At 42.7% G+C, this 22505-nt stretch overlaps 1 protein-coding gene across 1 annotated transcript; it reads left to right on the top strand.

Annotated features, from left to right (window-relative positions):
- Positions 1 to 907: 907 nt before the first annotated feature.
- LCT (lactase) lies at positions 908 to 21603 on the top strand. The gene is made up of 17 exons (XM_049809723.1): positions 908 to 1568; positions 3475 to 3554; positions 4813 to 4896; positions 5860 to 5962; positions 6601 to 6679; positions 7467 to 8154; positions 8543 to 9188; positions 10491 to 12050; positions 12387 to 12655; positions 13110 to 13400; positions 14510 to 14708; positions 15453 to 15655; positions 16034 to 16143; positions 18061 to 18195; positions 19282 to 19505; positions 20411 to 20647; positions 21395 to 21603. Exons 1-17 carry the CDS (start codon positions 908 to 910, stop codon positions 21601 to 21603), a joined length of 5778 nt encoding a protein of 1925 aa, XP_049665680.1.
- Positions 21604 to 22505: the final 902 nt, after the last annotated feature.

The following is a 22505-nucleotide window of genomic DNA, read 5'->3' as shown; positions in this document are numbered from 1 at the left end:
TAAGTTGCCCAGACGATTCCAGCTATGCTTTAGACAAAAAGCTAGTTATTAAAGGAAATAAACTGGGAGATTAAACTGACTTTTCAATACAGTTATGTAGAATTTTGTGTTTAGTTGATTTAAACGTTCTGTATTTAGGCAGCAAATGTTCTCATCTCTTCAGTTTTGCTGTATTTGAATGTAGAAAAGTCAAGTTATCTCCTCCCTGCAGCAATTCAGGTAGGCAATCTGTATGCGTCCACCCTGCTGAGAAAGCATGTGTTTTCAAGGCTGAAGGAAGGAGTACTTTGGAAAGCAATAAAATGATATTCAAATTCCTCGATGTTATCGGGCATGAGGACACACATTGTTGCTGTTGCCTGAATTCACATAACAACCACTTTTCCAAGTGGGTAAGGTGCCACATCTCAGATTCCCTTTATGCATCCAAGAATTAGAGTGCAAGCATGCCTCTTGTTGTCCTGCACACCCTGAGCCGTGGTGGCACCCAGCCCCAGGAATGCAGATAACTCTACTCTTGTTATGTTCTGCATCGAGATCTGTGCTGGGGTTCCTGTTAAGCCAAAAAAGGCCAAGAGGAGATGAAAGGCATTGTCTACTTATTTTATCTGCCTCTGAAAAGGAGGCAGTATCAGCAAATGTCAGCTGATGTTCAAGCATAAAGGGGAACCTGAACATCTCAAAATGTTTCTACATGACCTTTCTCCAGCTAATTGCTTGACAGTGGTTTTTGTATTCATCCATTTGTTTGTTCATCTGTTGATTGGAAGTCCTGATTTGTTATCATTCTAGTGTCAGGGAGTTCTGGGAACATTTATTTATCTGTGTAATAGATAGTTTCAGTTAAATATTAGTTATACTGTACTATAAATAGGGTGTAATAACTGTCTCCAAAGCAGGGCCAGAAATGGAGCTGTTTTGTAAGACAGTCATCTTTCTGTTAGTCTCTCCCAGCCTTGGGATAAATGGGGAATTCACTCAGAATTTTATCGCCATTGCTGGACCTCTACCCAGCGAGTTAGTAAATAGATTGCATCTGCAGAACCAAGTCCTACCCAAGGAAGATCAGGGCCCTGCCGTGGCTGAAGCCCACGATTACCTGTGCCAACAAGATCTCGTGGCTCCTGAGCTGTCCCAGTACTTCTCCCACCTTCGTGAGATTGGGGTGACGCATTACAAAGTCTTCCTGCCGTGGGCATGCATTCTGCCGAAGGCGGACGCCAGGAAGCCAGATGAAGCCCAAGTGCAGTGCTACCAGGAGCTGCTCGAGACCCTGGTTGCTGCAGACCTCAGGCCAGTGGTAGTTCTGCATCACCAGCGTGTTCCTGGCGCTGTGGCCATGCAGGCTATGGGTAGGAAAGCCAACACTTTTGCTGACCTTTTTGTGGAATACGCGGAGTTCAGCTTCCGTGTTTTTGGGGACCTGGTTGATGTGTGGCTCACCTTCAGCGACCTGCCGGAGGTCCTGAGAAGCCTGCCTTACGATGACCCCCAGTACCGAGCCCAGGCCTTAGCTGCCGCTCATGAAAGAGCCTACACCGTCTACCATGAGAAATACTCACCAGCAGGTAAAGAGAATGGGGAGAGGGAATTTTTTTTAATACAGCTTTTTCACAAATATTTTGTGATGAGATTAAATGGCAATGGCTATATGCAATCTCTGTGTGAATATGCTGTCAGTGCTCAGAATTATATGGAAATCCTTGAATAACAGATTTTGATAAGTGTTTTATAATTCACTGGTAATCACATTTTACTTGAAACGATAGTCAAAATAGTTGGGGATAATGCATATGTGTATGTGTGCATATTTATATTTAGTTTTTAAGCATCAGGGAAATATTAAATAGCCTGTGGTTAATTTGAGCATTCAGAAACTAGTACTTCAAAAGCAATTATAATACTTTTATATGCTTTTTCTCCAAGGGCTGTTATTCCTGTGCTCTTAATTTAAAGACCAGCAGGTGCCCCTGATGAAATGTGGTCTCATACTGTTTGTATACCAAACCTTAAATGTATTGTATAATAAAAGTGGGAATAAGACTTAGGAAGAATCTTTTGATTCCTGCTCAGTCATCTCATTTTCAAAGCCTTATTCCTTATTTCAAAGTCATTGAAAACAGATTGCATTTGCTACCATTTCAGCTAAGAGAGGAAGATTATGCCATCAGTCAGTGCCTGTGCTGTAATCTCTTATTTGTGATGGGTGCAGGCTTTTTCATTCAGGCATGATCTGTTCCCAAGGAATACAGCTTTGGAGATCCAGATCCAGCTGAAGAATCAGGTCAAATTCAACTATCAGCCTTCCACCCAAAACGTGGAAATCTTTGCAAATGTATTTAAAAAATCCACTTAAAACTGATCATGGTTTAAAATTACATTTCTCAGTTAATCAAAGTGAAATATTTAACTTCAAAAAGTTAAATAAACTAAAATGAAACAAAATATTTACTTTTTTGCATAAAAATTTAATTCTCTCTGTCAGTTACAAATTAAAATTAATCAAATTCAGCCTTATTCTATTTGTTTCTGTGTACCATGACAAAATCATAATAATCAAACTATTTGTGGATAATAATATGCTTTTGTGTACCTCTTCCTGACGGACAGAGGAAAGACTAAAATATTCCTGAAATGTACCTCAAACCATGAAGAAACAAAGCACAATAAGTCTCCTGAGAGATAATAATAGTGTGAGGAAGTCTACAGTGTCCTTTGACTTTAATCATTGCAGACACTGGGATTTTTAAGTAACTAAATCTTAACTCTACCTGTGTTACACAGAGCAAGAGAATTTCACCTCTTCTAAGATGGGTACTCAGGATTTTCTAAGCAGCTGTCCTCATGGGTCTGCCTTCTTTGGGCTTGGAATTTCTCTCTCCCAAGCAGACAATCAGTAGAGCTGGCCGAGTCCTGTTTTTTCAAATTTTTAATTAATTCATTTATTTTTAATTCCTGCATTTGTCAAAACCACTTTGCAGTACAGTTCACTCTTTAGAAGTTGCCCGGCTTCCCTCCCACATAACCTGTCCCCCCAAATTCACGGCATCCCAGCACCTCAGCATCATCCAGCACAGAATGGATTTTAAAAAATAGCCACTGTAGAACCACCACAAAGGCATGAAAATTAAAGATATTACTTATAATTATGCATGGAGTGGAAAGGCACCCACTGGACAGCTGTATTCAGATCCACCTTCCTGCAAGCAACAGTGCTAAGATGTTCATGAGCTGTCATGATAAGACAAGGATTTATTGACAAAGTCTCCTTGAACTCTGCCTTTGAATTTCTACCTTCTTCAACTCTCCATTGAAATCCTACTGGGTATTCTGAACTCAGCTACTTAGGGCACGGTCTGATGTTCCACATCCTCAGAAATTTCCAACTGTTTTTAAAATAACTGCAGTGAACTAAAATTTTTTATTTTTCCTTAACATACTACCAATAGACTGCCTCTTTTTTTTTTTTTCAAGGTGGAAAACTGTCTATTGCTTTAGGAATGGGTCATGCCTTGGATAGCGCATCTTCAGAATTGCTTTCAGTTTCTCTTCAGGTAACACTTTAATAGAAATTATTTCCAAAATTATGTAAATTTGATTTGATTTAATTTGATTTTTATGTACGGGATCAAGTGACTTATTGCAAGTTAAATACAATTTCAGCAAGTTAACCAATTGACCAATTTGGTAAATTTTACTTATTTGATTAGTCTGATCATACGAAGGTCGCTGATTTTAAAAATTACTTCAGCATCCTTTCTTGACAAGTAATCACTGATTAAGATACATAGAGATATTTGCTCTCATAATTGGCAATTTTAGCAATATACATGCTTAAATGACAAGGTGTCTGCAGAAAGTGTACCCATTGTCATTTTCTTTGCAAGTCTACTTAATGCACCACCAAAGAAATAGATACTTTATTTCAAATAACTGCTATTTAAAAAATCTGCTTATAATGTTAAAACACAGACTGAACTGTGCCAAAAGTGATCTAGTTGCATGGGGATGGCACAACACAAGGAGAACATAATTTCTACAAAGACGATAATATCCTTTCTGTAAAGACCAAACTCTCTGTTAGTAGTTGTCTTCTCCTAGAGGATGTTGATGTAGGATAAAGTGAACAAATGACATTGCAGGTTTTTTGCTTGTATTCACAATCTTTCAAAGCTTAGTAATAGGGTAAGTGATGTTGTAGGCATGGCATTTCAAGGATGTAAGCAAGGTGTGGTTTGTAGGGAGAGGAACGATGTATTAGATAAGCTGACTAAACTAGAAGAAAACCTTGGACTGAAAAATAAACTGAAAGCTTATCAGGTTTTTTCCAACTTCATCAGCTGGTTTAATAAAAGAATATGATCTATTCCCTTGAACTGGATGACTTGTAGTGGGCTAACGCTTGTAGTTTGGAATGATAAAGATTTCTGAAGTGGACTTTCCCCAAAGGATTATTGATAAGGCCTACCTGAACCACATAGTTGCAAAGGTTTCTCTGATTAATCGTAGACAGTCTTACTAATTAAAAAATCAACCGTAAATCATTAATATTAAATTCATGACATACTCCTAGAATTTAATTTAGCTGTTTAATTTTTACTTTCTTTAGAAGGAGAGATACAAAATGCATCTTCCCATACAGTATCCAGTTTGTACTCATTGTATTGTCCAGGGCTCCCCTATAGCTGTATGGCTTCTTACTCCAGCAATGTATCTTTATCAAACATTTCACAATTTTATATATTTTTCATGTTATACCTACAAAAAATACATTTTACTCCAGGATGATTCTTTTCCTTTTCTGGTTTCCAGGATTCGGTAGACTTTCTGTCTCTCAGCCTTCAGTACTGTTGTGGAAAGGAAACAGATTTTTACAAGAAATTGAATGAATTCCAGGTAACCTTATGCACAGTGTTAAAGTTATAGCAGCAGACAACAGACCGTAAATAGAAGGGGAATTTCATGTTTCTCGATGCATGTCTAAACAGTTCTGATTTGCTGCAAGAACTCAGACAACAGCTACACTAGGAAACAGCTGCATAATTCTCACTTCTCTGTTGTTATTCTGACTTAAAAACAGGTGTTCAAAAGTGCTGGGAGGGATCATCTTGGTCAATGCTCATTATTGATGCATTGATGGCCTAATTCTTTTGTCCAGGACTGAAAAACCTTCTCTCTCACATCCTAAGTGCTTGATAAGCTGTTAGGCTAATACCTATATACTAAAAGACATTGTTTTATTCTAGCATGGGTTCTGCAATGGTACTACCAAACTTTGCAACTCCTCCTTAGTAGAGGCAGTGCTAGAAATGTTAATGAGGATGAGTTTGTGAAAGGATTAGATCAGCAATGTCAGCAATGCTATAGGCTAGTACCTGATATTAAACCTCTGGAAGTGAATTGCGCTCTTAAAATATGTAAGATGAGAGTCATACAGCAACTGAGTAGCAGAATAAGGAGCTGCCCATGTGACTCATTCTCTTTAGGGTCCCAGCATGCTGCAATTACTCTAAAAATCTGAAGTGGGTCAAACATTTATGGCAACAAATTCTTACGAAGTAAACTTTCAAAAAAGGACATACTTCCTTGTGCCTTTTCAATGAGAAGTCGAACACTGAAAGTTTCTGGGGTTTATGCTTTGATTTGCATTGGGCTTTTTTTGGATCAGAGAAGAATAGTGGGTGGTATTTAATGCTTACTCTGTTGATTTATGAATTTGACTTTGAAGAACTTTATCACCAATTCTCAGTCTTCTAGGTACTTCCTATTCTGTGTTAAAAGCAACAAATGCCAAGAGCATGGTTTTACTAGCTGGCTGATGCTTCTTTTCACACAAGTCTCTGACTTTTGGTTTTGCAGAATGTCTGGAAGGACATAGAGATCTTGGTTTTTAGTCTAAAGTTTCTTGATTGTGGTTCCATGGAAAAGAATCCTTTCATACCAGTAGCTGCCATTGTTGCAGGTGAGTGACATATTTCAAGAAGGAGGAGAGTTTTTAGCTAAGCTCTGCATGGCAAATTATAGAGGATGTTCAAAATTGACCAGTCCAGACTGCTGCTATTAGATGAAATAACTGTATGGTTTGTTTCATAGCCTTCTTGGAAAATTAAGGGTGGATGGTGAGTGTTGAGGGATGGGAAATAGGAAATCTTCCCCAAAGCTTTTCATAATTTTCATCAGCCTGAAGTTGCACCAGGGGAGGTTTAGATTGGATATTAGGAAGAATTTCTTCGCGCAAAGGGTTGTCAAGCACTGGAACAGGCTGCCCAGGTAAGTGGTTGAGTCACCATCCCTGGAGGTATTTAAAAGACGTGTAGATGTGGCACTTACGGAGATGGTTTAGTGGTGGACTTGGCAGTGTTAGGTTGATGGTTGGACTCATCTTAAAGGTCTTTCCCAACCTAAATGATTCTATGATCATTTTTTAACATGAAATTGTAAATATCTAATAAAAACCCAACATATTTGATCTGAGAAAAATAGCTATTAGTTATGAAAAGCATGCTTGTTTCTAAAGGTGTAATTCTATGTAGAAGTAGTGTCAAGCAGTCCATGGCATCTAATTTGTGACTAAGTCCATCACTTACCCTTTGTTTTCAGCTATTAATAAAGAAGAGACACGTACGATTGGGTATGATGTTAATGAGTTCTTGGACTTCTCATCATCTCATGTTTTAAGGTACAGGTTTTGTCCTTTAAATCAGATACTGTAATAAAATGGTGTCCTCTAGAAACCTATGTGCAGGCAGACACAAGGCAGTGTTAGTAGTAAAGTCTGCTGTTAGTTGCTGAGAGGACTGGAAAGGAATGCCTTTCTGCTGAGCCCAGTCTCTTGCTATTACAGACAATCCTCTATCCTGCTATTACAGGCAATGTAATCCTCTTCCACTCGCTCATCCTTGGTTACCCAGATTGCACCTTCAAGCCAATACTAACAAGTACATTTTCCAAGGCTTCTGTTCTTTTCAAAGGCAAAACAGTTAAAAATAAATTAATAAAATAAAATAAAACAGAGACTTTCCTAGGAGAGAAGCCAATTGTGCCTACAGAAATGTAGATATCATTATGCAGAGAGATGCTAAGGATTACAGAAGCAGGATTGATTAGTTTTGGCTTATCCCATGGAAACTCATGAGAGCAGTTGTGGCATGTGAAAATGCTACACACTGCAAGGATTTTGTTTGCACTTTTGACCTAGCTGTAATGAATTATGACAATCTACCTGCAAAGAAATGCATTAGATATATAGCTCTTGAGCTGCTCTGCAGTTACTTCATTGCACTCCACCTGCATCTGCTAGCAGGATGGCAGTAGATTGGACTGATCAGGTGACAAAGGAACCATACCCTAGGTGGCCTATGTCAGCTGAATGGGAAGCAAACGATTCTGCTGTCCTCTGTATTCACAAGTTCTGTGGCATGGGCATCCACCCTGGAGATATTAACTTCTTTTTATTCTATTTCCAGCAAAACAAATACTCTACAGGAGAACCCAGATACTGTTCTGGCCCCTCGCTCATCCTATCAAACAGTTTGGGAAATGTTTGCTAACCAGTCTGAATTGGAGAGGGATTCTTTTCTGCAAGATGTTTTCCCAAGTGGTTTTCTCTGGGGCACATCCACAGGTGCCTTTAACATTGAAGGAGCTTGGGCAGAGGACGGGAAAGGAGAGAGCATCTGGGATCAATTTGGACATGCAGGTCATGTCTACATGAACCAAACAGCAGACGTGGCATGTGACAGCTACTATAAAACCAGCTATGACGTTTACCTACTTAGGGGTCTTCATCCCCAACTGTACAAATTTTCTGTATCCTGGCCTAGAATTTTCCCTGCTGGCACCAATGAGACCATCAACACCAAGGGTGTGGATTATTACAACCAATTAATTAACCGATTGCTAGAGTCTAACATTGAGCCCATGGTGACTTTGTTCCACTGGGACCTCCCACAAGCTCTTCAGGTTCTTGGTGGCTGGCAGAATGACAGTATCATAGATGCTTTTGTAAACTATGCAGACTTCTGCTTTGCTACTTTTGGGGATCGGGTCAAGATCTGGATTACTTTCCATGAGCCTTGGGTTATCAGCTATGCTGGCTATGGCACCGGAGAGCATCCTCCAGGAATCACTGACCCAGGAGTAGCATCTTACAAGGTAGGGACACAGGAATAACTGGGATCCTGCAGCTGCCATTGTTGTGGTTTTTTTCCTCTGATGGTTCTGTACTTTTAACTATGTTCAAGCTTAATGCGGCCTCTGAGACAACTATTTGCTTGTTGGATTTATGATACTTGCAAAAAATGGCATCGTTTTTGGGTGCTAGATGACTTTGTTTTGTTTTTCTATTCTGAAAGCTGGTGTTGATGAATAGCCAGATTCTTCTGCTTAATCCAAAACCTGCTGCACTCTGGCTATGATTAGTTGTTTTGTCAAGGTTTCTTCTTTTGGATGGAGACAACATTCTCACATGGCAATAATCTCAATGCTGAAGAGTTCTTGTGCAAAGCAGTGTGACACATATTTCTCTGCTTTCTGCCCCCAGGTGGCTCACACAATTCTCAAGGCTCATGCCAAAGTCTGGCACCTGTATAATGACAAATACCGCTCTCAGCAACTGGGAAAAGTGGGGCTGGTGCTGAACTCAGATTGGGCTGAACCCAAGACTCCAGCCAACTCTGAGGATGTGAGGGCATCTGAGAGGTACCTGCAGTTCATGCTTGGCTGGTTTGCTCACCCTATATTTGTTAATGGTGATTACCCAGATATACTGAAGGCTCAGATCCAGGAAGTAAACCAGCAGTGCTCCACAACGGTTGCACAGCTGCCTCTGTTTACAGAAGAGGAGAAGTCCTGGGTGAAAGGGACTGCAGACTTTTTTGGTCTTTCCCATTACACTTCCTACCTGGTCAGTGCTGTGACTAATGGGACCTGCACACCAAGCTACGAGAGCATCGGGAACTTCTCCTTGCATGCAGATCCTTCTTGGCCACAGACTGCCTCTTCTTGGATCCACGTGGTCCCTTGGGGATTAAGAAGGCTGCTGAAGTTTGTGTCCCAGGAATATACAGGTACAAAGATCCCAATTTACATAGCAGGAAATGGTATGCCGACAGGAGACGCAGGGGATCTTATTAATGACACTCTGCGAGTGGATTATTTCCGACGGTACATCAATGAGGCTCTAAAAGGTACGGAGAAATTTTAATTTTATGGTTTTTTAATAATGGCAGCTAGTTATTCTATCACTTCCATGGTGGTTAACTTTAAAACATCACCACTTGCATGGTGGTATGAGGTCAGTTGCCTATTGTGTATGTAGTGTGACTTAATATACTTCAGCCTATCTGGTGTCCAGATACAGAACTCTCTGTTCTGTTTAGATATGGGAATAGTTTTTCATGTATACAGATAAATGTAGCCTGGACCCTAACGTCAGTCCCTCTGTGAGAACAGTGTTTTTGTAATTCAGCTTCCCTGAAGATGATTTGCCTGCAGGCAGGCTCCCGCCTACTGAGATCTCATAGAACAGGATTGAATGATGTCTTTACTGATTAAGCAGATCTAACTGACAGCATCTGTACTGTTTCAGGTTAGAATTTTTAGGAAGATATTTATACTTCGGTTGTTTTGAGCAAGGTTCAAGGTATGCTTGTATCTTTGCAAACTGTATAAATTGACATAAAAATAATATTAGTGACAAGTTCTGGACAGGTATAGAGATTTGAGATTTCAAATAGAGATTTGACTGATACTCTCTTGAGATACACAAATCAATACTGTCAGGAAAACTTTATTAAATATAGTATATTAAATAGGTTGGTGATCAGCGTATAGCATTTGATCTTCTTGACCTAGTTCTCAACATACTGATAGAAATGTTAAAAGAGCTACAGAAAACACAATTTAGCATTGCTGTTATGCCTCAGCAGAAGTAAAGAAGATGGACTGCATATGGGAAGTGAACTTTTCTGGAATGGGAGAGATTTAGTGCTTTTTTGTAGGCAATATGAGGAAGGATGCTGGACTTGCCTCTGCTGGTATTTTATGCGCTGTTCTGCTAAAAGAAACTCCCCTGTGCTCAGGGAAGATAGGCAAGCACTAAATACATGTAATGTTTCGGTTTAACTATAGTGTTAAATCTAAAAGTGCACCATATACCTAAATTGATGAATTGTGCTATTGTGCTTGAAAACAAGAACACAAGGAAAGGGATACCAGTGGCACAAGTGTCCTGTACTCAAATATCTCTTGACTAGTACTTCTTTTCTCATGCATTTTTATCACTAAGCATTTGACCATCTCCTGTGCTGACTGGTTTACTTGCCAGATATTCTAATTGTTTGGGGTTTTTTTTTTTTTAGCCTAAAAGACCATTCATAGATGTTTGGCTTATCACACTGTTACCCTCAGTTGTGGTGCTTATGTTGTGCTGTGCTGGGTTCAGAAAATGTTCAAATGAATAACAGTGTCTTGTACTGTTTCTGTGACAGCGGTAAAACTAGACACAGTTGATGTTCGGTCCTATATTGCTCAGTCCCTGGTTGATGGCTTTGAAGGCCCAGTGGGGTACAGCCTAAAATTTGGGCTACATCATGTGAATTTCGAAGACAGCAACAGACCAAGGACTCCCAAGGCATCTGCTTATTTCTATTCCAGTGTTATTGAAAAAAATGGTTTCCCATCCAAAGTCTTGGACAGATCTTCTACACCAGTGGTGTTTGACCTACCGGTGCCATCCAAATTGCCGAATTTACCAGCATCAGAAGTTCCCTCCAAGGCAAAGGTTGTCTGGCAGAAGTTTTCATCTCAAACAGACTTTGAAAGGGACGTGTACTTTTATGGGACATTCCCAGAGGACTTTACATGGGGTGTGTCTTCTTCTGCCTACCAGGTAGAGGGAGGTTGGGATGCAGATGGCAAAGGACCCAGCATTTGGGATAACTTCACCCATGTCCCGGGGAATATAAAGAATAATGATACTGGAGATATAGCTTGTGATAGCTACAACAAGGTGGAGGAAGATATTTACCTGCTGAGAGCCTTAGGGGTAAAGAACTATGGTTTCTCCCTGTCCTGGTCTCGAATTTTCCCCAGCGGAAGGAACAACTCAATAAACAGCCATGGAGTCGACTACTATAACCGTCTCATTGATGGACTGGTAGCAAACAACATCACTCCAATCGTCACTCTGTACCACTGGGACCTGCCACAAGCTCTCCAGGACATTGGTGGCTGGGAGAGCAGTGCGCTGATTGACCTGTTTGATAGTTTTGCGGACTTCTGCTTCCAGACCTTTGGGGACAGGGTGAAGTTCTGGATTACGTTCAATGAACCCCAAGTCATTGCCTGGTTTGGCTATGGTGCTGGGACATTTCCACCCAATGTCAATGACCCTGGCAGTGCTCCCTACAGGGTTGCCCACATTTTACTGAAAGCTCACGCTAGGGTCTACCACACATATGATGACAAATACAGAGCGAGTCAGGGAGGGGTCATTGCTTTGTGTCCCAACATTGACTGGGTTGAGCCGAAGACACCGAGCGACCCCAGGGACATAGAAGCTGCAGACAGGTACCTGCAGTTTTTGGTGGGGTGGTTTACACACCCGATTTTCAAAAATGGGGACTACCCTGATGTCATGAAGTGGAAAGTTGGGAACAGGAGTGAGCTGCAGAACCTGCCATCGTCTCGCCTACCGGTTTTCACAGCGGAGGAGCGTGAATACATCAGGGGCACAGCAGATGTTTTCTGCTTCAACACCTACACCTCCAAAATTGTAACCCATGCAACAACCCGGTTGAGGCCCTTCTCCTACATGTACGACCAGGAAGTTTTAACGAAGGTTGACAGCTCCTGGCCTTCCTCAGCTATTGCTGACCATCGGGCTGCGGCCTGGGGGCTGAGGAGGCTACTGAACTGGATCAAAGAAGAATATGGAAATCCCCCAATATACATAATTGAGAATGGGGTGGGAATAAAGACCAAATCGGATATTGATGACAATAGCAGGATATTTTACTACAAAACATACATTGATGAAGCTTTAAAAGGTACCAGTGTTTGCTTTTGTTCTGTTGGTGGTGTGTGTCTCCTCTCTAGATTTCTGGTTACTTTATTCCTCTGAAGAGTAGTTTTTAAGAGTAATTGATATCAGTCTTTAAATATTCTGAACACAATATAAACATAGTGTTTCTTTTTATCATCTCCTTTGCATGTCTATTTGTACTTGTATCCTCCAACTATGAAGGGTCTCTTAATGATCTTAGTTGACCAGTGCCAGCTTTATGAAGCTAGAAGTGTGTGTGTGCTTGCATGTGAATTCCTAGTGGTTCTTTTAAGGTGTGACTATACCACTGATGCTCTTCCATTTGTTTCTGGTTTTTCAGCTTACAAGTTGGATGGTGTTAACCTGAGAGGATACAACGCTTGGTCTTTTATGGATACCTTTGAATGGTTGAATGGTTACGATCCAAGATTTGGATTGCACCAGGTTGATTTTGACAATCCCAACAGGCCAAGAACCCCAAAGCGCTCTGCTGTGTACTATGCAGAAATCATCCGTAATAATGGTATTCCATTGCCAAAAGAAAATGAATTTTTACACGGAGAGTTTCCAAAGAACTTTTTCTGGAGTGTAGCAACTGCAGCATATCAGGTTAGGAAACCAAGACCGACTCTTAAAGTATTTGTGGACAGTTAATTCATTTTGGATGAGACACTTGCAGCTTTTGTAACATTAGGTTTTACTGTAATTGAGAGTTAGTGTAAAAACTGCTGTAAAAGGGAGGAACTTGGAGATATTTAAGGGCATGGTTATACCGCAGGAATTGAGACAGCAGCACGGGCTTCACAAGAGACGGCCAACATGGAGCAGCAGGTGAACTGAAACAATGCTTGTTCTGTGACATTATACTTTGCTAGTATGTCTTGCCTTGAGGCCCAAGAGGTCTTACTAGTCTGGTACAGCAAAACCATTGCTATTTCTAGTCTTAAGCTGATAAGTCAAAATATGGTGTGCTGTCACAAAGACTTAACAGGCTGAATTCTTTGCTAGGCCAAGACCTAAATTTGGGGTTTACTAACAATTTCCCCCTCATCTTCAATTACAGATTGAGGGAGGATGGAGAGCAGATGGGAAAGGACTTAGCATTTGGGACCAATTTTCTCACACTCCCTTGAAAATCAGCAATGATGACACTGGAGATGTAGCTTGTGACAGCTACCACAAGATTGAGGAGGATGTGGAAATGCTGAAAAGCCTCAAGGTTTCTCACTATCGCTTTTCAATCTCCTGGTCCCGCATTCTTCCAGATGGGACCACCAGCTACATCAATGAAATGGGACTGAACTACTATGAAAGGCTTATCGATGCTCTTCTGGCCGCTAACATTATGCCTCAGGTAACTAAAACCAGTAACTTTCAGGTAACTAAAAAATAGCAGAAACCAAGTCTGATGATCAGACCACATGTGTGTGTTTCCATCCACACCTTTCTTCACAGAGAAATTGTTTTTCATTGTGGTCTGCAAAGAAACACAGTTTTTGCATAACAAAATGAACTGGGAATATAGTGATATGTTAGAAATTACTACCCAGAAAGATCACAGTAACCTTACTGTTGGCTGCTTGCAATTACCTTCTTGTCTCTCATGTGCTTGGAAGTGGACTCCACAAGGACCTACGCAGTGATCTTTCCAGAGCCTGAGGTGAGGCCGACCAACCTGTAGTTCCCGTGATCCTCCTTGCCTTTCTTGGAGATGGGTGTAACATTAGTGTTTTCCCAGGAGTGAGGAAGCTCCACTGATTAGCATGGTTTGTCACATAAAAAGACGGTGACCTCACCACTGCATCAATCAGCTTTTTCAGCACTGTCGAGTGAATCTGACCTGTCCCCATAGACGTGGACACCTGTAGCTTTTTTATGCTTCTACCTGTGGCTTCCCCACTGCTGGCTGTCCCTGTCCTCCCCAAACCATGCTGGCACACGTTGGGAATGCACGTGGCTGCACCAAACGCTGCATACATGTGTACACACACCATACAGGGGGGCAGTGCAGGAATATCTACACAAGCATCGGATCATGCCTGAGCAAACCTGTGCCTTCATGGCATTGCTCTAGACTGGTCCAACAGGTGTACGAGCCCGAATGGATGTTCTATTGGACTGTATTTCATCTCAGAGTCAGTGCAGGCGCAGCAGTTCTTCACTGACAAGTTCTTGCTATCACAAGGTTGTGGTGAGTTTTGGTAAAAGCTTCATCTTCACTATCAGGCAGTCCCTAGAGTTTGAGTCATTTGTCTATGTCCTAAAGAAACTGAAACACTGGCAAAAAGCTATTTTATTTGAGTGCACAAGTGACCACTACAAACTCAAACACCATTAAGGAACAGGTAGCTGCAGATCAAAGCATAGTTTATTTATGTTCATAAATGAGGCTGTGTTACTGCCCTTATTTCCAAAAGTCAGAGTGACTGGTTGAGTCCTTTCTCTTGCTGTCTTTCCCCACAGGTAACTCTCTATCATTGGGACCTCCCACAGGCACTGCAGAACGTCGGTGGGTGGGAGAATGATACTATCATTCAGAGGTTTAAGGAATATGCTGAGGTCCTTTTCCAGAGACTGGGAGATAAAGTGAAATTTTGGATAACCCTCAATGAACCCTACAACACTGCATATTGTGGCTATGGCGTTGGCACAGCTGCTCCGGGTAAGACTGCTCAGGCAGGTAACACATAACCTCAGAGCCCTCATGGCACTGTAGACACAAGTCTGTTTTATGCTGCAGCAGAGTAGATGCTAGGGGCTTTCAAAGGTAGAGCAAGGAAGACAGCATGGTGGGGATAAATGGGGTTTGGACTGCTGTGATGTGGTGAACAGGTCCTTCTTTCACTTTGCCTGTCCCCTCCAAGACCCATCCTCCTTCTTCCACTCCTCTAATCCTCCACTCCTCTAATCCACCCCTCCTCTGCAACCTTGGGATTACACTTGCTGTCTGGAGCAGACCCCATTTCTAGACCAGCTCCGGGGACTGTGGAGAAGGGTTAGGGCTGGAGGAGGGCTAAGCTCATCTGTAGGGTAGAACCAAAGGAAGGAGAGGGATAGGAGCTGGCCTGAACACGCAGCTTTCTGCTGTCCATACTGGCAGCAGCAGCCTGTTGCTGGGGCTGGCAGCCCTGCACAGGCAGAAAGCTGAACCAGCCTGTGTCCCGCTGCAGGGGGAGGAAGGGGCAACGTGGGGTCCTGCACAGCCTGCCCACTGCAGCTGCACCTTCAGCTGTCTCTGCTGAAGCAGTGATTTCAGCCCAGGGCTGGGCCCAAGGACACCAGGTGCTGCACGTTTATTCATAGCAGGCAGTTCTGGGTGTCCTGGGTGTTGTGTTAATCTGGAAAGGAGCCGATGAGAAAGCTGGGAACTGCTGCTCCACTGCCTGTGCTCTCACCGTCTCTGCAGGCATCTCTGTTCGGCCAGGGCGAGCCCCCTACGTGGTGGGGCACAACTTAATAAGGGCCCACGCAGAAGTCTGGCACCTCTACAATGAGACCTACCGGGCAAAACAAGGAGGATTAATCTCTATCGCCATCAACTCTGACTGGGCAGAACCAAGGAACCCCCACAACCAGGAGGACATCGATGCTGCCGGACAATACTTGCAGGTACAGAGACACCTGGTCACAGCTCTCCCTGCTGCCCCAGGGTTTGTTCATGCTGGCACCCTCTCTCTGGGTGCTGGAGATGCCCAGAACCCAGGTCAGCATCTCACTGAAAGAAAAGGATGAGCCAGAGGCATCACTGCGAGAAAATGTATCACCCTTTTTTGGCTGATCAAGTATGCAACAGAAATGAGACAAAATATGGTTGCAGTGATAAAAGCTTATTAAATTTACTGCCATTATATGGGCATCCCTGGGTATCTCCATGTGCCTGTTCACTATAAATTCAGGTACTAGCTATAAAGCAGCAAATGAAGGAGAAATGGTTAAATGCCTTGTTTTGATACATAATTTATCATTCTCCCTTATTTCCTGTCTTAGTTTCTTCTAGGTTGGTTTGCTCATCCCATTTTCAAAAATGGTGATTATAATGAAGTGATGAAAACGAGGATTCGGGAACGCAGTCTGGCTCAAGGTCTGAACCGGTCCCGGTAAGAGCCCAGGCACTTGCTGTGCTGAAACCTGCTTTTCTGATAGAAGTGGTAAATTTCAATGATTTGTTGCAATGTTACTATAAAAATCTTACTGTATCCTCACAGAAAAACTCTAGCGTACGTTTTGCCTGTTCCCAGTCTTCACCTCTCTTGCAAACTAAATTTGCTAATGTAACCTATCTTTGGGGTCGTAAGTTGGCAGCTCAGAGTGACATAGTAAATGTTCTGCATTAAACACAGTGCTTTACCTGACAACCACGGTAAATGTGTTTTAACTTTTCTTAAAACTGTGTACTGAACTCGAGCACTGAGAACTCATTGGTTCCTCTGAATTACATTTCTTATTTTCCATTACCGTTAATTATTCTTAATGTTATTGTGGTAGCAGTGCTCCATCATGAATGTTTTTCCTTTTCTCTCCCTTTCGAGGCACATATAAAGAAAGCACTTTTTCCCCTCTTCACTTTAATAGCAATTTAATGTGGTATATTAGAACTGGGGCTGTTCCTGATCATTCCTCTCTGAAAATGTGAAAGACCACTTGTTTTGAAATGAGGGAGATGGTGGAAGAGGCGGTGTGTGCTCTGCAGCAAAGGCAGGTCTCTTCAGGATTCGAGTTATGCTTTTGTATGTGCCTAAAACACTTGCATTCTTAGGCACTTTTTTTGACATGTTATTTCTTTGGCAATTGCTGCCATTAATAAGAGAGCAAAGTCACGCATGTTGCTTTATGAGATAACTTGCCCAAGCATCTCAATCTGTTGAAGAAGTCCTGTCCTCAGTCTAAGAGTGCAAGCTTTCAAGCACCACCAAATTACCAGGAGCACTGGCTGCGTTTTCAGCAGGGCTTGCCTAGGGACCTAATTCCCAGAAGAACCTTCTCCCTCTTCTGGCTAAGAGACAGCTGAAACCTTGCTCCTTGTTCCAGAGTACCCTGGATGTCCCTGACTCCGTTTCTTACTCTGTGTAGACTGTGTAGGGCTGCAGATCCCAAACGGGGCTGTTCTTCTCTGAGGAGGCTTCCCTTTTGAAGGGAACTGAGCATTTCGGGATTAAATAGTAGAGTCCACACACACACAGAGCCTCGTTCCCAGTTTCTCCTGGGTTTTCCCATGTTCTTCCAGAAGGAACACGGTACCTCCTCTTGTGCTTGTGGTGCTGGTACCAGGGATGACCAGCATTACACATGGAGTGTGTTCAAAGCGTGGATCTCAGGGAGAAAGTGCAGAAGTTTTTATTGTTTCCTGTGTTGAAGCCAGACTTTATGAGACGCCGTTATTAGCCTCTGCCGTGACCTACCAAGAACTACTACTGCCACGCAGAGAAGAGCTCTTCTTGTAGCAGATGCCTGCTCCCCTGCTCCTGTGAAGCACATCTTAGCACAGATGGCTGCCTGCACCTTCAGTGCGTGCAAGCGGTAGTACAGTGTTTTGACGGGGCTTGTGACAGCTCCCCTGAGCAGGGACAGGACCCCCTGGATGTCACTGGCTGCTAGGAGGCACCAATTCATGCTTCCCTCTGTCAGAGCTGGTCATGCTCTTGCAGGATGGTGCGCTGAGACAGGTCACTGGCAAACACCGCAGCTCTGGGTCTTCGTAGGGGTGTGGTGAGTACGTGACAACCAAAATGATTGTCGCTGGTTCCTCCCAATGCGTTCCTCACTAGGCATGCACTGTTTCTTGTCTTATAAAGCAGGATGATGGTCAAACTTCTCGTTTGACCATGAGCAGGACCTCTAGCCATCAGGTGTCTCTCTTCTGGTCAGCGAAAGGTCTGTTCCTCTCTTGGAGAACGTTAGAGCAGGCAGCATGAATTATACAACAGGACTGGGGAGGGGTAGAAGCAAAAGAAGGGGAAATCCTCAGAAGACTTATATTTTGAGCGGTTTATGCTTTTCTCTGTTTTCTATTGCAGACTTCCAGAATTTACTGAAAGTGAAAAGCAAAGAATTAAAGGCACCTATGACTACTTTGGTCTAAATCATTATACTACAGTTTTAACATACAACATAAATTATCCTGCTGGTGTTCAGTCGTATGACTCTGATAGGTAAGACATGAATGTAAATTATTGGTCAAGTAAAATACGCACACCTGGAATCTGGGCCAACTGAGCAGTGTAAACTGATAGGAAATAAAGGCGTGAGACAGGTATTTTAAGCTGTTGCAACCAATACTAGGGAAAATATCCCCAAAGAGTACCTTGTGGTGCTGTTAAAAAGTCCAGCAACAGCCCTTTTTATTTTTTTTTTTTAACAAACCTGATGAATGTTTAAAACAGGACAAAGAAATTAGAGGATCTGCTAAAGGAAGGAATCTGCACTTTTGAGTCTCCCAAAGGTTTGGGATCAGCTGTATACTGTATTATTTACTGTATTACCTGCCCCCAATCTGCAGTTTGAACTGCTAGATTATCCTGGTTTATGGATACTGCTCCATTTGCTGTTGAACAGTTGTTAGTTCCCTCACCACATTGGGTAAATATAAGTTCGAAGCCTAAATAGCTAAATCACTTCATGGTTAAGTATACATAAGGAAGTCAAGATTTTTATTTGGATACCAATTTCTTTCTCCAGCTTCAAAAGGTAAACAATAGGACCTTACTAGTTTTTCTGATGAGAATTAAGGTAGCGGTGGGACCACACATAGAGGTGAACATAGGTTGTTTTCTGAAACATTTCCACAGAGAATATATGAAATTATTATAACTTCCTTTTGCTGCTGCATCCCAGCCCCTGTGGTTTAGCCCCATAGCAGGACACTGGGCTCAGTCTTGCATTCCTGTCCGTAGGTGTAAATGGCAATTTTGTGTGCTCAAGCACTGCATTATATGTATGTTGAACAGTAGAAATGGTGTCAAACTACAAAGATCTGGAGCTAACACCACATCCTCAGCCATAGCTGATTTAAGCATAATACGATCGTAAAGCAAAGTATAAGAAGTGTTTTCTAGAGGCTTGTGAGCACCAGCACCCCCTCAGCCTGCTGTGCTTTCGCCAGCTTGCCCCAATGTCACCGCTGGTTCAGTTTCCTGCATTGCTCAGCACCTTATTTCTCAGCCCTGCAGCAATGGGGTGCCAGGCAGAGCGGCAGGCACTCTGGACTGGTCCCTTGACCACTGTGTCCTCCTCCGCAGGGGTGTGGCTTCAGTAACGGACCGCAGCTGGCTGAACTCCGGTTCCTTATGGCTAAAGGTGACACCCTTTGGTTTCCGAAAGCTCCTGAGATGGATAAAGGAAGAGTACAACAACCCTCCGATTTACGTGACTGAAAATGGGATCTCAGAAAGGGGAGCCTTAGACTTCAACGACACTTGGCGAATGCATTACTATCGAAGCTACGTTAACGAAGCACTGAAAGGTAGGAATGATTATTTAAATCTGATCATCCACATCTCTAGAGAGCAGCAGCATCTTGCCAGAAGACTGACATGTATAAAGCAAGTTGTGAGGAGCTGAAAGACCACTGCCATCACACTTGCCAATTACGCGCTCACCTGGGTTTACTCTGTATCAGCTTCTGAGAGCCTTTGGGCTTAGCAGAAACTGCCCGTGGATAGCCACAGCTTTGCAGGGAAACGGTGAGCTAAAGGAAGAACAAACCCTGGGTTTAGCAGGGTAACTGCAGCTTCCTTGTATAGCTGCATCTGGCAAGAGCAGGTACTACTACCTGACAAATACCTGTTTTGACTTCTGCTGTGTCTAAAAACTGCATCTTTTTAAAAAACAGAAAAAAACCAAACCCCGAAGTGGTTTCAACTGCAGCAGTGTCAGGCAACATCAGGGAAGGGCTTTTTTTCAGTTTGCTTCTCTGAGGTACTGGGAACTGGCAGCCATATGTTCAGAAAGTGGTCATTTACTGCCTTTTAGCAGCAAGGCCCCACATTTGAAACACTGTTTGCATTATCGATGGCTTGTCTTCTCTGTTCTTAAACCTTTGTTTATTGGACAAAACCTTTGATTCTTGGAGCAGAGGAAAGCAGCCTCCAACACTGGCAGGCTGACTGAACTACCCTGGTTGGTCGTTAGCTGTAACTTGGCTGTTGAATTACCCCAAAGCAACTGAGCTAAGGCAACACGCAAGAGAAGTGGGAGCAGGGGAGACGGCAAAAACCAGTGAGGTCAAAGTGGCAATAACCTCATTGCACTCAGCACCCTGCTGCTGTGTAGTGTCGCCGAGCATCTTTGTGCCACTGCTGGCCTAGCGGTGACACCTCCCGTCACCTGGCTGCACAACTAACCTGTTCCCTCTGGTCCTGGTCACAGCCGTTGTGCTCGATGGCGTCGACTTACGAGGCTACACCGCGTGGACGCTGATGGACAACTTCGAGTGGGCAGTGGGCTTTGATGAAAGGTTTGGGCTCTATCACGTGAATTTCACAGACCCTAACTTGCCACGGCGCCCCAAAGCCTCTGCCAGGTATTACTCACAAATCATAAACTGCAACGGGTTTCCAGACCCAGCAATGGGCCCACATCCCTGTCTGGAACTGGAGCCTGAAGGTAAGTGATGCAGCAGAAATCGTGGCTTTATGTGTGTGTGTGTGCATGCATCCAATTCTAATCCTGAAAGATTTCCATAATCTACGGTCTTCAAAGACACCGACGTTTTCTGCAATATTCTTTTTAAGGGCTCCAGAAGTGCACTGATTAATCATCAGTCTTTGTTATGACTGAAGACAGTCATGTGGAATTATGTCACTTCTATATGCAAAACCAGAACAGTGACTAAATTTTGTGCGATAGCATCTTGGTACGTGCCTGCCTCCAAAATGCAGCAAAGTTACTCCATTCTACTTTTCTCTGATTAACAAAACTGCCTAAGACATTTTCCAAACCACACACATTCAGTATTCCCACACCATTTTTTCTAAACAATTTTGAATACTTTATATGAATCAGTGTTTTCGGTAAGCCTTTGGAAACGCTCTTTTGTCACTTACATTTTCTGAACTAGAGGAGTACATGGAACACCAACTGTTGTTAGTGTGGGGTTCTGGAGATGACCATGGCTGCCAGAGAATACTCACCTCTCCTGCAGTGTCAAGAATTGCACTATCAATCAGCCTCAGCTGTGCCTTTACTTTGAGCTAAAATTGTGTCAGGCACTGATCCCACAGAACTACAGCTACTGCCAGAGTACAGAATAGCACTAGTGAAAGCCTTGTAGAGGCAGGAAGCAGCAATGCACCCCCCCTCCCCCCCCCCAGGCTGTGTACTAATACTTTCTTATTGTTTTCCCGTGGACAGTGACACCAACAGACACCACACCAGGACTGGCTGACAGCGTGCGCTTTTTGGGATTAGATTTAACGGCACAAAATGCAGAAATAGCACTGTATGTGCTTTTTGCTCTTTCAGGAGTTGGAGTGTTGGGCTTGGCTCTTTTTGCATACAAGTATGGAAAATTATCCAAAAGATCCCATAAACAGTCACACTTGGAACTTAGTAAACTGTGAAGTCTCCACTTGCTAAAGGGTTTGTTTGTTTTGTTGTTTTTTATTAAAAAAGTCTGTAGCACCTGGAAGAGAAACCGAGTGCTTGTACTACTGCAACTTGGCATCTTGCCTCAGAGGTGGCTCCTCATCATTGTGGTGTTTGCTTACCAACTTTAAAATACAAAATAAAAAAAATTTCCAAGGTAACTGCCTCTTTTCTCCCCACATACTATTGATTTCTTAAAGACAAAAGTAACATTGCTCATTCCTATCTGCATAAGGATTCTGAACTTGACCTTTCATCTGTTCTTGCTTTACCCTGTCCCCTTGGATGATGCAGGTCACTCCAAGTTTATCTGAGAGCAGCCCCTAGAAGCTCTACTGCTTCTCAGTGGGTTTAAGACAAGTTAGTCTGTTCTACTGCAGCTACTGTATGGATTTCCCCCCCCTTCATTTATTTCATATACATTATTTTTTGAATTATGTATCCCAAGTTATTAAAAAAATACCAGAAATGGCCCCAGGTCTATGCCTTCACATTTGAACAGAGTGTGATACTTAATTAAACCTCCTTTAAACAGGAATCAGAAGCAGCACAGAACACCTGTAATATGTAGGTCTCTAATACCAAGATGCACAGTACTGGGTGTGGGGGAGGGATAGTTGATATCCTATGACCCTTCCTCCAAAATAAAAGCTTCCAGGCTCTTGTGTTGCAGGCCCCTGCTAACAACATTTCTACTTTATGTGATAAAGAGACCCACCTTTTTTCTTCCTGTACCATTGCCTGAACCCAGACCACTTCAGATGTGTTTTACCAGATTTTACTATGAACAACGCTCGAGTAAGGTCATTTAAACGGGAGCAAAAAGTTTGCCTGCAGTATTTTAAATTTCACCGTACGATCCTAACTGCTTGCTTCC

This window comes from Accipiter gentilis, chromosome 1, assembly GCF_929443795.1.
Source record: "Accipiter gentilis chromosome 1, bAccGen1.1, whole genome shotgun sequence".
NCBI lineage: Eukaryota > Metazoa > Chordata > Aves > Accipitriformes > Accipitridae > Astur > Astur gentilis.
This window is presented reverse-complemented; position numbering and strand designations above follow the sequence as displayed.

Bases quoted from the DNA above. Each gene is read 5' to 3' on its own strand.
- LCT (XM_049809723.1), top strand. From the start codon at position 908: ATGGAGCTGTTTTGTAAGACAGTCATCTTTCTGTTAGTCTCTCCCAGC. The intron at 12,656-13,109 runs GTTAGGAAACCA...CTTCAATTACAG, and splicing joins TAGCAACTGCAGCATATCAG to ATTGAGGGAGGATGGAGAGC. The intron at 15,656-16,033 runs GTACAGAGACAC...TTCCTGTCTTAG, and splicing joins CTGCCGGACAATACTTGCAG to TTTCTTCTAGGTTGGTTTGC.